The sequence below is a fragment of the Alligator mississippiensis genome, chromosome 7 (genome assembly GCF_030867095.1).
Source record: "Alligator mississippiensis isolate rAllMis1 chromosome 7, rAllMis1, whole genome shotgun sequence".
NCBI lineage: Eukaryota > Metazoa > Chordata > Crocodylia > Alligatoridae > Alligator > Alligator mississippiensis.
The window spans coordinates 10,742,629-10,758,406 of NC_081830.1; the positions used below are offsets into that span (position 1 = coordinate 10,742,629).

At 55.1% G+C, this 15,778-nt stretch overlaps 1 protein-coding gene and 1 long non-coding RNA gene across 2 annotated transcripts; one reads left to right on the forward strand and one right to left on the reverse strand.

The window, feature by feature from the left end:
- Positions 1–954: 954 nt before the first annotated feature.
- On the reverse strand, positions 955–2,372 carry LOC109280444 (ankyrin repeat domain-containing protein 39-like). Its single transcript, XM_059730531.1, has 4 exons — positions 2,207–2,372; positions 1,982–2,085; positions 1,675–1,878; positions 955–1,450 (listed from the first exon to the last, which is right to left on the reverse strand). Exons 1-4 carry the CDS (start codon positions 2,304–2,306, stop codon positions 1,307–1,309), a joined length of 552 nt encoding a protein of 183 aa, XP_059586514.1. The 5' UTR covers positions 2,307–2,372; the 3' UTR covers positions 955–1,306.
- An 88-nt stretch (positions 2,373–2,460) lies between these two features.
- LOC132251359 (uncharacterized) lies at positions 2,461–7,929 on the forward strand. Its single transcript, XR_009463328.1, has 3 exons — positions 2,461–2,575; positions 2,692–3,112; positions 6,918–7,929. It is a non-coding gene; the product is annotated as an uncharacterized LOC132251359 (long non-coding RNA).
- The last annotated feature ends 7,849 nt before the right edge of the window (positions 7,930–15,778 follow it).

The window sequence follows — 15,778 nt, forward strand, 5'->3', positions numbered from 1 at the left end:
GGGGGGTACTAGGCAGCACTATGATGGAGACTTCAGCAGGGGTGCTGGAATGGGGTCTCATGGCCATGTCCCCCCAGGTTATGCAGCAGCAGTACCAAAACAGGCTCCTGACCTCCTGCCTTGACAGCGGTGCCGTGCCCAGAGAGTGGCAGCCCTGCAGAACTCAATTCGACCCTGGCTGGGGGGGCCGTAGCACACCCTTGGGCCACTGTGGGAGCCATGACCCCTGGCCACAGAGACAAGCAGGTACTTGAGGAGCCAGGGGGACCATGTGTATGGTATAGGGGGCCTCTTGAGTGCTCATGATTTGTTCTCACAATTTCAGGCCCTGCCCTGGAGCACCCCACTGTAGCATGGCCAGCCAGGAGCAAGACACACCTCCTGGGATGTAATGACCAAAGAAGTTTCCCTGTCTCTTAGGGGCTGATGGGGCAGAGTGCTGAGTGGTGCTGGGCTGCACTCAGGAACACAGGCTGTGGCTGCTGGGGTGAGGTTCTGGGCTGGAGGCAAGTTTCAACCCTGGAAAAGAAGCTCCTGGTTGACCGAGACCCTAGAATCAAACCCTGGGCACGCTCTATGCAATGGGAACATCTACCCACACCGCTACCCCAAGCCTATTCCCTCCTGGCCTCAGCATGGGCCATTGCATGGACCTTTCCTCCCACATTACATGGCTTCTTCGTGCCACCCTTTTTACCCTGGTTCTCCCTGCTCCAGCCCCTGGGCCCCACAAGGGTCCTCCAGCCCCAGGGCAGACAGCAGGGCAGGGGGCTTGGGGGCCTATTATCTCCCCATCTGTTGCTTGCAGCCCTCCTGCTGCCCCCATGGGCACCCCCAGAACTGCCGCCCAGAAGCACAGGGCACCTGCCATGGGGGGGATGGACAGACGGACGAACGACCCGGGATGGAACCACCTCTGGACCAGGGCGCAGGACAGAACACACCACACAGTGCTGGGCTCAGCAGGGCTTTCACTGACAGTGTGGGGGGGTACAGCAGTGCCAGTCCCCCATAGCCACAAGCAATATGGCTGCTGCAGCTTCACCCCCCTCAGCAGGTCTGGCCCCTGTGCCCACACCCGATATGGGTGCATTAGCAGGCCAAGCCCCCTTGTGCCCACAAGCAACACGGCTTCTCCGGTTGAGCACAGTAGGCCTGGTGTCCACAACCACCATGGCTGCTGTGGCTTCACCGCCTCTCACACCTCCATAAGGCCAGGGCCAGGCCGCAGTCCGGAGGGCAGGGCACGGGCCGTGGGGTCGGGCTGTCTGCGGCATCCACGGCAGGGCCCGGGCCCAGGCGGGCGTCACGGTGCCAGCAGATGCTGCAGGGCTGCGCGGGGCGGCGCCAAGTCGCGCGGGGTCCTGGAGCGGGCGTCGCGGGCGCTGCGCAGGTCCGGGCTGTGCTGCAGCAGCAGGGCGCACAGCTCCTCGTGGCCTTGCGCCGCGGCCTGCAACGGCACGGGGGGCCGGGTCACGGGAGCACCAGGATCATGGGCGTGGGGGGCCGGGGGCAAGGAGTGCCAGGGTCGCGGGCGGGGTCAGCAGGGGTCACAGGGTCATGGGCGCGGGGGGGCCCCGGGAGCACCAGGGTCATGGGCGTGGGGGGCCCGGGAGTGCCAGGGTGCCGGGGCGGGAAGCCCCGGGGTCGCGGGGGGCGGCGAGCCCCGCGCACCTTGTGCAGGCTGCTCATGCCGTCGGAGTCGGCGCGGGCGGGGTCGGCGCCGTGGCTCAGCAGCAGCCGCGCCACGGCCAGGTGCCCGCAGGAGCTGGCGCGGTGCAGGGCCGTGGCGCCCCCGCGCGTGGCCGCGTCCACGGGGGCCCCGCGCTGCAGCAGCAGGCGGCACACGGCGCCGTGCCCGGCCCGGCTGGCGTAGTGCTGCGGGGAGCGGAGCGGAGCGGAGCGGGCTCAACGCAGGGCCGGGGCGGGCCGGGCCGGGCCGGGGGCGCGGGGCGGGGCGGGGCGGGGCGCGGGTCCTCACCAGGGCGGTGTAGCCGGCGCTGTCGGGCTGCCCGGGTTCCGCGCCCTTGTCCAGCAGCGCCCGCACGCGGCCCAGGTCCCCGTCCAGCGCCGCCCCCCACAGCCCTGCGGAGACAACGGGGCAGCTGCGGGCGCAGCTCGACCGCGGCCACCGGCACCGCCCGCCCCCGCCAGCACCCCCACGGGCCCGGCCCGGCCCGGCCCCCCGCGCCCCCCGCCCGCGGACCCCGCTGGAAGTCCATCTCGGCCAGGCTCTGGCAGGCGCCGGGCGCGGAGCAGGGGCAGGCGCAGCCGTAGCCGTGGGCGCCGGGACCGGGCGCCGCCATGCCTGGGCCCGGCACTGAGCGAGGCCACCAGGGGGCGCCGCCTCGCCAGCTGCCGCTGGGCCAATCACAGCGCGGGGGCGGGGCCAACGCGAAGGCCTAGGCCGGCCTCTTGTAGTCACGCCCCACACGTGGGCGCGGGGGGGGCGGTGGTAGGCAGCCGGGTGTTAGAGATGGCAAGGGTTGCTGTCAAAGGGTGGGGAAATGTCCCGCGCAGACGAGCATTGAGAACTAGCTGAGCTGTGGTAGAGCTGTCGGTGGGCCACACAAGGGTACAGATGGCACCAGAGAAAATGGGATGGGATGGGTCCCTCACTGCCCTGGAGGGGAGAGGCCGGAGGCCTAGCCATGGAGACCGGCCCGAGCCTGATTCTTTCCTTTTCCACAGGGACCCTTGGGAAGGTAAAAGAAAGAGAAGGCGCCCAAACCCACCAAGAAGCCCAAGGAAAAGGCACCCAAGGGCTCCAAGAAAGACAAGGAGAAAGTGCCCAAACCCACCAAGAAACCCAAGGAGAAACTACCTAAGGGCTCCAAGAAGCCCAAAGAGAAAGCTCCCAAGCCCACCAAAAAACCCAAGGAGAAGCCTCCCAAAGCCACCAAAAAGCCATCAGGAAAGAAAAAGCCGGAGGCAACACCCCCTGTCCAACCTGAGAAGGAAGAGAAGGACAGGTATTACCAGCCTGAGGATCCCTTGTTCCCTCCCCCTGCCAGAGAGGAAGATGACTACGGGGTGGCCGAGCCCTCCAGGCTCCCCTCACCATATGAGGAGGAGGAGGAGAGATCCCGGGTGTATGGGGAACGGGACAAAGGTAAGCCCCACTGGCTGACCAGCTGGATCACCTATCACTGCATACACATAGTTTGTACCCACCCCATCTTGACCCACAGCCTGCCCCCTCCCCAGCACCCCAGGGGGGCACGAGACTCCCACTGTGCAGGACAGTCTTGCCCTGAGAAGGTCCAGTCAGCAGCTGTCTCCCTGCTGGCCCTCAGACACAGGGTGAGGAGAGGGGCACTGCTCAGACTACCTTGGGCATGACGGAGCAAAGCCAATACCTGAACTAGCACCTAGGAACTTGCCGGCTCTGCACAAGGGGTTCTTTCCTATGTGCTCCAGACTCCCTTTCAGTTCAAGAGGCCATGGATAGCTACAGAGACAAGAGTGCCAATATGTATACAGCACACTGCTAATCCAGGCCAGGAGGCGATTGCCAGTTTCACAGGCTGTATCCTCAATACCTGCTCACATCTCGTAGGCCAGCCATGGCAACAGAACAGCACCTGGATTTTTCCTGTTGGCAACTTCCTGGTGTGGCTCCCTCATGTCAGGGGGTCTTGTAGCAGAAACGTAGGAATTAAGCTCACTGGTTCTGTTGCTCTCAGCGGTTGTGTTGTTGGCACGGTGTTGCCAAAAGCTATCTGTCAACTTTATTGCAACAGTGCACAAAATCATGGTCATCTCTCCATTCTTACTACAGCCTGTTTCTATCTCTAGGTCAAAAGCTAAAACTAGCAGCAGTTTCATAAGAGCAGTTACCAAACCTTGCCACTGGGGGCCAGGCTTGTGACCCCAGCTGCAAGTCCTGTGTCTTGCAGTGAGGTTCTGTTGGTCTCACAGCTCACAGAATAGCTTGCATCCCGTTTGGAGTCATGACCCCTAGTTTGGGAGCTGCAGACCTCTAACCAGAGTAAATTGCTCCCTGTGGAGATAGCGGTGAAACACATAATCTCCTCACTCAGACATGGAGGTTCTCAATCCTTGTGAGCCCAGCTCCGTTCTGCAGAAGCAAGAAGTCCAGGAACAAAGACTCTGGGTCTTTCAGGCTGATCTACCACCTCTACCATTGCTGCTCCTGGTCCATCACCAACCATCTTTATAGGCTGAGATGCATGTAGTGTGTGAGGGCCCTTTCAGATGGCAGCAGCCTCGTGGTCTTATCCAAAGCTATGGTTGGCCAACACAAGCATAACAGCTTATTTATAGGATGCTGACTTTGTCACTGTGTTAGTCAAGCACTTCTGGTAATAGCTAACCAGCACCAGACAGAAATGTGATGGTGACGCATTTTGTGGTTTGAGTAGCTTCAGAAGATCTTCAGCTTGTTCTTGTCACTTGTACAAGCCATGGCTGACAATGGCATGGCCACAATTTGTAACAAAGTCATTAAGAAATTCATGGTTTTTCCTTTTTTTTTAGTCCAAGACCCCACTCAGCACTGCACATGGTATTACTGTGAGGTTCTCAAGGTGTTTTTCACCAACATCTACCATGACTGGTATTTGTGCACCTTCTCTTCTAATCCACAACCCTACCACTAGTCTTGAAGTTACCAGAGGTAGTAAAAATCCCTGTTTTCACTGCTGGCTCCATGCCAATGCTCCATTTGCTCCAGTTAACTTTGGATGTAATTCCAGTGCCCTTTAAATGCTGAAGCTCTGCCCATCTTTTTGGATCTATAGCAAAAGGTGTTGGATGAAGGTTGCAAAATGTTCTTTGAGTGCAGTCCTTGCTTTCTAATAGCTCTAGGTAGTCACACCACCCTCAAAGCCAACAGCTCACTCTTCTTAGACCCTGAGTATGTTTCGCTTTGAGCCAGAGTTCATGTTTTTGAAGCCTGAAGTCACTTTGTCCTCTGTTAGTCCAGCCGTATCTCTTTCACCTGTAGCACTCAACCATTTAATTCAGACCTTCTTACTTCAGACCACAGTGGGTTGCATACCCCCATGGGATACTTCCCCTGAAATAGCATGCCAGTGAGGGAATGGTTTCTTTATGGTTTTAGTAGCACTGAGGGGGTTTTTTGCAATGCCACCTCTTTTAAGAAGCATTCATAATTCTATTGCTCCAGCTTAAATCTTGCTGCATCCACTTATCAAGAACCTCATGCTACTCTTTGCTTATTGGCTTCTGAATAGATGCTGTGGAGATGCTACTGCCTTCTCCAGGGATTTGATGTTGTCCTCTGCAGGCTGATGATTCCCCGAGTCCTCTGACATTGCCCTTAGGAGGGGACAGTCCTGCTTTTGCTCCACATTTGCAGTGGGTGCCTCTCTTTGCTCTGCTTTCTACTGGGTTGGCTCTCAAACCAACAGTCATTCTCACAGAGACTTTCTCACAGCGAGGACTGGTGGCCTCAGAGCATTCTCTCGGTGGAGCTGACCACCAGCTCACCTGCTGCATGCATCATGGGATCCCCCAGGGTCTTGTATGTCACAACTTCTAGGGATGCTTCTCCTGCCTCACTTCAGCAGGAAGTGAACAAAACCAGGTAGAAAGCAAAACAGCCTTTATTCCCTATCAGTTGGATGGTCTGTCCAACTACAGAGCGGCAATATGTGCTTATTTCTTTGGATCATCCAGTTATAAGCTAATGTGTAGATGCACACAGCTGGGCACTATGCATTTCTCTTACCTAGCAATGCATTACCATGTCAGTCCACTTTCCACTTGCCTTGACTGTCTGTCAGTCTTCCAAGTCTCTCAGGAAGTATACCTTAATTGAGGTATACTGATGAGAGAGTATTTCCAGTCACTTCTTAACCACTCAGCACATTGACACCTTTCAGGGTAGTTACCACATCTTTGGTACCTTGTCAAGCAATCTTAAGAGAGCAAACACTTCATAGCTGGCACTACTGACACAGTGATCTGAAGTGAAGGAACCTCTGGTAGTGCATCTTTCTGGGTGGTTTTGTTTGCAACACAGCCTGGCCGCATGGTGGAATCGTTTCCCCAACTACCCAAGCTCAGTTCATTTTCTCACTGCAGACGGTCCTTTGGAAATGATCTCACTTTCTTTTTGATTCCAATTGTAAAGGCTTTGGGGAGAAGTGATGCTGGTAGACTTTCCATAATCTCAGCAAATGCCTAGTGGTTTAAGAGAAGCCAGTAGACGGTGATGCAGCAGGTCATAAATGTTAGCCCACATTCCTCTCCCCACCTTTCTCCAGTGCTGACCTATCAAATATGGCCATTTTACCCAAAAAGCATGACATTTTAACACTTTTTTCCCTCTCAGTAAGCCACTGACTTGTTCATTTCCCTTCCTTCATGCTCCATCTCCTCAGTTCCCAGATAAGGCTCCTAGCCCTATCACTGTTTTGTGTCTTTTGCCCCTTATTTGATCTGAAGAAGAAACATGACTCCTGGAAGGTCAAATCCACCTGGCTGTACCCAGCTCCTAGCTACATACCTGCTGCTGCTCAGGCTGAAGCAGAGAACACAGTGATCACACAGCTGTTTAAAGGGACAGTACCCAGGTCTTAAACACAATATAGGTCCCAGCTGTGCCTAGCAGGCAACCTCAGTAACACAGTGCCTGTCCTAGACAGCTGAGTGGTCTGAGGGATGCAGGCTGGTGGCCAGGATTCCTTCCATCATGAAAGAGAGAGTGACCATGGCTAGTGACAGAGGGGAGTAGCATGAGAGTCCTTTCTCTCTGCCCACTGGGTACTGGCACCGACCCCTCCGTGCTGCTGGGCCTGAGCCCTGCCAATGTCTGGAGGTGCCATTTGCCCACTGCTTGCCAGATACTACGCAACCCTTGGTGCTGATTTCTGCCCCCAGCAGCATGGCTTTGAGGACTGCTCCTAACCGCCAGCTTCTTTCCCTAGATGAATATGGGAAGCCTTCAACCGAGCCATGGGAACCCGACCACGAGGACTGGAAGCCAGAGCCCTACCCCAGTGAGAACAAGCTGGCTGCAGGGGGCCCATCCTGGGCACCTGATTTCTAGTCCCCTGGTTCCCTACTCTCTTCCCTTTGCCTGCATCCCTATGGACCTTTGGCCCCTGGAGCCCTCATCCCCAGGATCTCCCCAGCCCAGGGATGCTCTTCATGCAGTTTGGATGGTGGCAGCAGCCAAGCAGAGATCTTGCTGTCTTTCTTTCTGTCTGCAGCAGTAGTCACCAACCAATCAGTCGCAATCAACTGGTTGATCGTGGAGCCTCTGATAGTTGATCTCAGTGTGGGGGCTCTGGGACAGGCAGGCCACCACAGCATTGCCATAGTGACAAGATGCAGGGCAATAGGTCCCCCAGACTGAGATTGACTGGTGCAAGATTGAGGCTAGGTGGTACACAAGTTACTAATCAGAGCCTGCGGGGCTTGTCAAGGCATGTGGGGGCTCCCACTGCTGCACACACCCTGGCAGAGGTGTGCAAAGCTGAGGTGGCTGCCACTGTATGCTGGACTTTGTGCCCTGAGTCCCGCTGCAGTTGCCCTAGGAGTGTCACTATGCCATGTTTGTCCCGCTGCTGGGCTGAGCTCCTGGGGCAGTCATGTCCACCTCATGTACGGATCAGGAAGGGGGGCACGTGCCCCCTGGGACTCTGCCAGGATACGTGCAGCAGCAGGAGCCCCCCTGCACCTGGATGTGCTGTCTGGGCTTTGATTGTCCCACCACCCAGCCCAGCAGAGTCCCTACTCCCTCCCTCACTGTGGAGGCCTTGGTATGCTTCCCACCCCCACAGACTGACCAGCTGGGCACAGGGCAGGGGGTGCGGGTGGTAGATCCTGGGTTGAATTTCAAAAAATTCAAAAAATGGACTTCTGCTTAAAAAGATTGGAGACCACTGGCTGCAGTGACAAATGCACTGTCCTAACTTGCCCCCTGCTTTGCTCCATACCTAGCTTAACACAGAGTAGCCCAGGCAGCCCCAATCCTGTGTGGAGCTGGATGCCAATGCCCATGCAAGGTAGAGGAGATGACACCATTTCACTCCCCAGAGAGCTGCTGGAGGAGATGGAGGTACCCACGCTGGACTACAATGACCAGATTGAGCAGGAGGTCTACGAGGACTGTACGGAGCTTCCCTTCCTATGGAAGTAAGGGCGCCAGGGAGCAGATAGCCCCCACACCCTATGCTAAGGAGACCCCTGCTTCCCTTGGCTCCCAGCTCATTCTCTGTCCCTGGTCTCAGGCCTCACATGTTGCCTGGGGTACGGGGATACCTCCTTGGGGGTCCCCTGTGGGTCTGTGGTCTGGGTTGTGGGGAGGCACCCCCTTCATGCTGAGCCCCCTGCCTCTTTGGCTCTTGCTGATAGACTCAGCTGATTTGAACTCCCCCAGGAGTGCTGCTGCCATCGCTTAGTGTTCCTCTTTCCAGCCCTTTCCACCCACCCAGTCCCCTCCAGTCACACCCTGCCACCAACCCCAAGAGAGTATCCCCACCCTGCTGCGCCCCAGCTATGTCAGCCCCCAGCCTCTGGCAGTGACAACCTGATATTCCTCCCCCTCAGTCAGGTACAGGTGGCACCATCAGAAACTCAAGAAACCTCCCAGCAGGGATACAACAAAAAGGATCTGGCCAGATCGTGGGCAGGCGAGAAGGGAAGGGCTGAGGGACGTAGGCTGTGAGGGATGCAGGGCAGAGGGTCCTGTGCTGCACTTCCTGGGTCCTAGTCTCTGAGGGATGTCATAGCAGAGTGTCCTTGGTCCTACAAAGCCCCCGCTTCAGGGCCAAAGGGGTGTCAGGGAGCATCCTATGACAGAGCTGCGTTGTGTGTGCATTTGTGCCTGTGCACATACAAGCCTTATAGCTCTCAGCCTGTCGTCACAAGGTGTTTTCCTGACCTCTGATCATGCGCGTGGCTCTTCTCTGGACTCTCTCAAGCTTCTCCACATCCTTTTTGATTTGTGGAGCCCAAAACTGCACACAATACTCCAACTGCGGCCTCACCAAAGCCAAGTACAACGGGAGAATGATGTCCTGGGATTTACTTGAGAAGCATCTATGGATGCAAGCCAGTGTTTTGCTCGCTTTACTAGCCGCAGCATCACATTGAAAGCTCATGTTCATCTTGTGGTCAATCATGACCCCCAAGTCCCTTTCATTCATAGTGCTAACCAGCGTAGCACTGCCAAACCTATAAGCACGCTTCAGGTTTTTCCTCCCAAGGCGGAGAACCCTGCATTTTTCGGTGTTGAACACCATTAGGTTCTCATCTTCCCATTTCATGAGCCTGTCAAAATCTGTCTGGACCACCCTTCTGTCCTTAGGTGTGGATGCTTAACCCCAGAGTTTGGTGTCATCGGCAAACTTGGCCAGTCCGCTTCTGACTCCAATGTCTACATCGCTAATGAAGATGTTAAACAGTATGGAACAGGCAACGGAAGCAGGGAGCAGCCACCAAGGAGAAATATATCTCCCTGGTGCGCTATTGCAGGAAATCAGTTAGACAGGCCAAGGCGGGGCTTGAGCTCAGGCTGGCTTCAACAATCAAGGACAATAAAAAGTCCTTCTTCAGGTATATAGTGGGCAAAAGGAAAGCTCAGAGCAACACAGGGCCCCTGCAGGACAAATCAGGACAGTTGGTGGTTGACGCGGGGAAAAAAGCAGAGCTCTTCAATGAGTTCTTCGCTTCAGTATTTCTATGTACCGACCAAGCCAATTCCCCCACCTCGATCATTGACGGATGTTCACATGGCACCAGTCTGCCTACGGTTAGTTCTGAAATAGTTAAGGAGCTCCTGGAAGAGCTGGATGGGTACAAGTCAGCAGGCCCGGATGACCTCCATCCACGGCTGCTGAAAGAATTGGCCAGTGTCATAGCTGAGCCGCTGGTACAGCTGTTTGAGCACTCGTGGTGCTCCGGCCAGGTCCCTGAGGACTGGAGAAGGGCCAATGTGGTGCCCATTTTCAAGAAAGGGAGAAGGGATGAGCCGGGTAACTTCAGGCCAGTCAGTCTTATCTCTATTCCTGGGAAGATGCTAGAGAAAATAATCAAAGAACACATTTGTGCAGGCCCAGCAGGGGAAACGATGCTGAGGGGAAACCAGCACGGGTTTGTCACAGGAAGATCCTGCCTGACAAACCTTGTAGCCTTCTATGACCAGGTCACACGCTGCCTGGATGTGGGAGCCGAGGCTGATGTCATCTTCCTGGACTTTAGGAAGGCCTTTGACATAGTTTCGCACCCTATCCTCATTGGGAAGCCAGCAGACTGTGGAGTGGACACTTACACAGTCAGGTGGGTGGCCAACTGGCTTAGGGACCGCACCCAGAGAGTGGTGGTGGGTGGATCCTTCTCGGCCTGGAGGGAGGTGGGCAGTGGGATCCCGCAGGGTTCGGTCCTCGAACCGATATTATTCAATATGTTCATCAGTGATTTGGACGAGGGTGTGGAGAGCACCCTCTCCAAGTTCGCTGATGATACCAAGTTATGGGGCAAAGTTAGTACACCAGAGGGCAGGGAGCAGATTCAGGCTGACCTGGACAGGTTGGATCAATGGGCAGAGAGAAATAGGATACAATTTAATAAAGATAAATGTAAGGTACTCCACCTGGGAAGGAGGAACCCCCAGCACACCTATAGGTTGGGGAGTGTGCCAATTCCCCAGCCAGCGGATCGTGGTGAGGTTGAGGCCTCAGTTAGCCAGTTTTGCCAAGAGGTGATCATGGGATACCAGATTGAAGGCTTTTTTAAAGTCAAGATATATGACATCGATCTCTTCCCCCTTGTCCAGGTGATAGGTCACCTGGTTGTAAAAGGAAATGAGATTGGTCAAGCAAGACCTACCCACAACAAGCCTGTGCTGGGTATCCCTCAGGATATTGCCATCAGTTAGCCTGTATAGGATAGCCTCTTTGATAATCTTTTCCAAGACCTTCCCCAGGATAGAAATCAGGCTGATGGGCCTGTAGTTGGCTGGATCTACTTTCCTCCCTTTCTTGAAGATGGGCACGACATTGGCCTTCTTCCAGTCTTCGGGCTCGCCTCGATCCTCTTCATCTGTGCCTTCAAACCCCTGTCTCAGTGCATCAGGCAGGTCCCTGAGATGCACAGAGTCCAGATCCCTGGAGGAAGTAAGGAACAGGCTAAGGTCCTGGCCTATATGGATGATCTGAACATCCTGTGTAGGAATAAGTGTGCAGTAGAAAGAGCCCTGTGGCACACACAGATTTGCAGTGGCAGCGGGGGCCAAGCTCAATGTGAGCAAAAGCACCTGTCTGGCCATGGGTGAGCTTGGGGACCTGGAGTCCCTGGGGGTCTCAGTTCCTTGTGAGGGGGTCAAGATCCTTGGGGTGGAATTTGACTTGCAGTTGAGTGGAAGGAGGACCTGAGAGAAGGAGGCCAAGGTGAGGCAGAGGTTGAGTATGTGGCATGAGCACCACCTCTCCATGGGTGGGTGCGTGGCACTCATAAAGTTGGTTTTGCTACCAGTGCTGTACACTGGACTGGTCTTCCCCCCTGCAAAGCGTATCATCCACAGAATCCAGACAGCTATGAGCATCTTCTTCTGGGATCCCGAATGGAGAAGGTGGCAAGCAAGACCCTATATAAAAAGAAATGGACTGGGGGCAGGAGGATACTAGACACCCACCTGTTCCTGTGGGCATGGTACATGAGCCAGATTTGCAAGCTGGTGACCGGGTCAGACACCAAAACAGCCTGTCTAGTAAAGTTTTTTTGCAGGTCACCTGAGGCAGTGGGGGGTGTATGCATCAACCAACAGGAGACCATGAACCATGGAGCAGCCCTGGTTCTACAGGGTCCTGAACAAGCTCCAGAATGAATATGAAGGAAAGCTTGGAGGCTATGGAAAGCCCATAAGGAAGGAAAAGCCCAGCGACTATGTCCAACCACAAAAAGATACAGAGAGCAGTCAGGGTTAGAGACAAACTATCAATCACGGAGACACTTTCCGATGAGGACTGCCAAGCCATCTGGAACCAGATCTTCCACAAGGACCTCTGCAAGGACCGCGGGGACTTGAGCTGGTTGATAATGCACCAAGTGCTCCCAGTGGGGGCGTGGAGGTACAAGGAAGGGCCAAGAATTTGACACAATTGTCCCAGGGAAACCTGCCAGGAAGAAACAGATCACTGACCACCTCCTATGGCACTGCCTGTATGCCACGGATGTGTGGGAAAAGGTAAGCCAGGTCCTTGAAGGAGTGATAAGAGTCAGGTTGATGACAAGGGAGGTAGCACTGTACGGATACTTGACTGAGCAAAAGGGGTCCCAGACAACACACTTCAACCAGTTTGTATCCTGCGTCAGAAGCGTCCTGTGGCAGTGCAGGAACCTCCTGTTATACAGGCACGCCGAGCTCAAGGAAACAGATTCTGTCAAAATCTTTTTGAGCAAACTTCAATTCTACCACCAGAAATCGGTGAGTGAGGATGGAGAGGACATAGCCAACTTAATCTGGAAAAGCGACACCTGGCACAGGTTGTTCAAAGACCCCCGGGAGGGGAAGTGGACAGAATGAAGAGGACAGACACGCAACTGGACCTGGAGACAGCGAGAAGGACTACAACAGGATCAGCAGCAGCGGAAGTGACAGCGACATCGATTGCAACAAGGACAGTGAATGAACTGAGAATGTAAACCCCAAATTGGGGTTTGAACTAATGGACTGCATTTGGGTTAGGGTAGGGTAGTGTGGGGGGGGGGGGGGGCGCAAGGGAGTGGGGACGTTTATTGTGTAACAGGAGCGTGGGATTCTTAATGCGGTTTAAGATATGCGATAGAAAGTAATACAGGATGTATATATATAACTCTCTCTCTTTAAATATATATAGAGAGAGGGGCAACAGGAGGAGGGATGCTCCCTGGCTCCTATCTGTGGGGGGTAAGAGGGGGCAGGGTGCTGCACAGAGCTCCCCTGGGTGTGGTACCTCCCTCCCCGGCACCACCGATAGGTCCCATTTTGCTAGGCAAGAGGGAGGGAGCGTGAAGCCAAGGGAGGCCGATGCCAGGCAGGCGAGGGGCAGAGGTGTAGATCGGAGTGTGGCCAATGCCACGTATCAATGCGGGTCAGGCAGCCCATGGCACAGATCTTTTGTGGGACCTGAGCTGGGAGACATGGGCAGAGGGAGGGAGGAAGGACTGACACGTTTTGTTTTGGTTGTTTTTTTTATAAAATCTCTCTCTCTCTCTCTCTGAAGATTGGATGTTACTGAACCAGTTCAGGCGGTGAGGCTGTAGGTTATCACTATCAGGAACGACGTGCAGCCAACCCATGTTTCTGGGTTGGCCCCAGGTTGGTGGGTCAGGGGGGTTTTGGAGGGTGGGTGTATGGTGTTGGTTGGATAGTGTTTCGGTGGGTCGGCCTGGCATGGGCAGGTGCCCTCTCCTGTGCCAGCCCGGCTGTTAGAGAGGCTCCGTGGGTCAGAGGTAGTGGTGGTGGGTGTGTTGTGTGGTGTCTGGGGCAGAGGCCATGCAGGAAGGCCCAGGGTGGACAAGACTGGGGGAGGCGAGGGTGTGGGCAGGTGGGTTGCCCAAGGGGAGAGCCCTGGGGAACTCAGTGCAGGTTAGAGCAGGCGGGCATGTAGCAAGGGTGGGAGCAGCTGGCCGAGCTGGTGCACCATAAGACGGTGTGTCAGGGCCTGGCCTGGTGGCTGATGCTGTGCAGGGTGGCAGCTCCCTGGCAGTAGATGCTGCCCCGGCATGCTGGCGTAGCTGGCACTGGGGGCATGCGTGGCAGGCCAAGGGCACAGGTGCCTTGTTTTTATGGGGTCCCAGTGGTCCTGTCAGTGTAGTGGGCATGGGCCACGTCTCGGTCTAGGACGGTGACATCAATCCAGCCTTTTTGGGTGTGCAGTGTTGAAGGCTGAAGATGTGTCTGCAGTGTGAAGCTGGGATTCAGGTCAGAGGGGCAGAGCAGTGCCTGCAGGTTCCTGGTGGGGGCGTCCGTCCTCTAGCAGGGGTCTGTGCCTTGTGGGAGGCCAGGGGCGTGCTGTGCTCAGAGGGCTGTTCCAGGGCAGGGCTGCCCAGTTTGTCTGTGCGTGTGCTGTGAGGCAGCATGTAGGGCAAGGAGCATCTATTCCTTGCCCAGGGGTGGGTGGAGGGAGCATTGTCTGGTTTAGTGGCACTTGGCTGTCTTGCAGGGTGAGACTGTCTGCTGAGGCTATTTGTACCCAAAAGCTTACAAAGAAGAATTTTTCCAACTGTTTGAGTTGGTCTAATAAAAGATACTAGATTTACGCAAAGAACCTGGTCTGTGTCCTTAGACCAACATGGCTACAACCTATACCCCTGAAACAAAGTAGAGGCAGGCCCTCAGCAGCAGGAGGGGCCCATTAGCAAGCTGCCAGTCCAGCTGGAAGAATAGAAGGCAGGAGCAGGATAGCAAGCAAAGACTTGGGTGGAGAGCAAGGAAGAAGGGCGAGTGGGAAAATGGGGAGCCTAGAGGGGACAGCAGTTATGCGCCCAGCTGGAAAGAAGCCTGTGAGAGAAGCGGAGAGTGCAGAGCATGGCCACTGCTGCCTGCACTCCCAGTCTCCAGGACATAGCCAGCATGGGCCAGGCCAGCACACAAGAGCCCCTGAGAGCAGATAAAAGGGCACTCCCACATTTGCCTGTGAGTTGGGGACAGGCTAGACAGATTTCTTATCAGATGGGGGCGGGGTGCTGCTGATGCTGGTGAAGTTGGACCCTCTGCAGTAAAAGAGCCCAGGAGGGAGCAGGGATTTCAGGAGCTGCACAGAAGCACCACGATCACGCTAGCCCATTGTAGTCCGGCTTCTGTGAAGTCAAGGGATTAGGTGCCATGGGGGGTGGAACTGAATAGGAGCCTGGACTGGGAGGCATCTGGGAGTTGTCTGGGACTTTCCCAAGATATGCATGAAGCCGAGTGTTAGGGGGAGACAAAAGGGCTGGGAGATTGGCACCCCCTGAGCTCAGTGACTTGTGCAGTAGAAGCAACAGAGCAGAAACAGGCTTCTCTTCTCCCAAAGGTTGGGAAGTTTGGGGAGAAGAAACAGGAGTTTGGGCTAAAGATGCTTTGGAAGCAGGCACCTGCTTCCATTAGAAGGGGAGACCCCTCCCTACACCGAACACCCCCCTCCTCCCCCCTGACCGCTGGATGCTACAGTCTCACCTGCTGCTTTTCCTTTGGTCTTTCTCCTCCAAAGGCAACCCTGGTTTTTCACAGCGCATCTGTGGTTTGTTGGGGTAAGGTAAGAACTGGAGAGGAAGAAACACAGCATTCACTGCTTCCCAGCCCAGCCCAGCTCTGACCAAAGCCACTAGTCTCCTCTCCTTTTTGTACCTCCATTGTCAGGAAAGTAATGTCCAAACAGCCTGTTACAAGAAACAAGGAAGGACGTAGTAGCAAGCCTATCATGCTTAATGTAGGGGAAAATATTTGGGGGCTGTGAGTTCTGTTATAGAAAGCTTGGTGCCAGGTTGCAGAAGCTCTACCTGCGCACCTTTTACTAACCACCTGATCTCTTTACTTTCCAAGACAATTCCTGTGTCCCGGTAAAGCCAATTGCCTGCAGAAACATTACAACAGGAGATCTGTTGAGGCAATGTGAAAAGGTTGTCACTGGGATGAAGGAAAACTGCTTGGATCTGGTATTTCCCTGTGGGCCAAAACAAGCCATTCAACACTGTGGAAACATGGGCAGAAGCAGGTTCACAGTGTTACTTTCCCTTGATTCCCCCAAAGCTTTTAGTGCAGAAATAAGGATGTTTTAACATGTGTTATACAGCCTGTCGTCAGTGCTTGGACAAGCACTAG

Coding starts and splice junctions, on each gene's coding strand:
- LOC109280444 (XM_059730531.1), bottom strand. CDS start 2,306: ATGGCGGCGCCCGGTCCCGGCGCCCACGGCTACGGCTGCGCCTGCCCC. Junction 2,086..2,206: donor CGAGATGGACTTCCAGCGGG/GTCCGCGGGCGG, acceptor TTGTCTCCGCAG/GGCTGTGGGGGGCGGCGCTG. Junction 1,451..1,674: donor GCATGAGCAGCCTGCACAAG/GTGCGCGGGGCT, acceptor GTGCCGTTGCAG/GCCGCGGCGCAAGGCCACGA.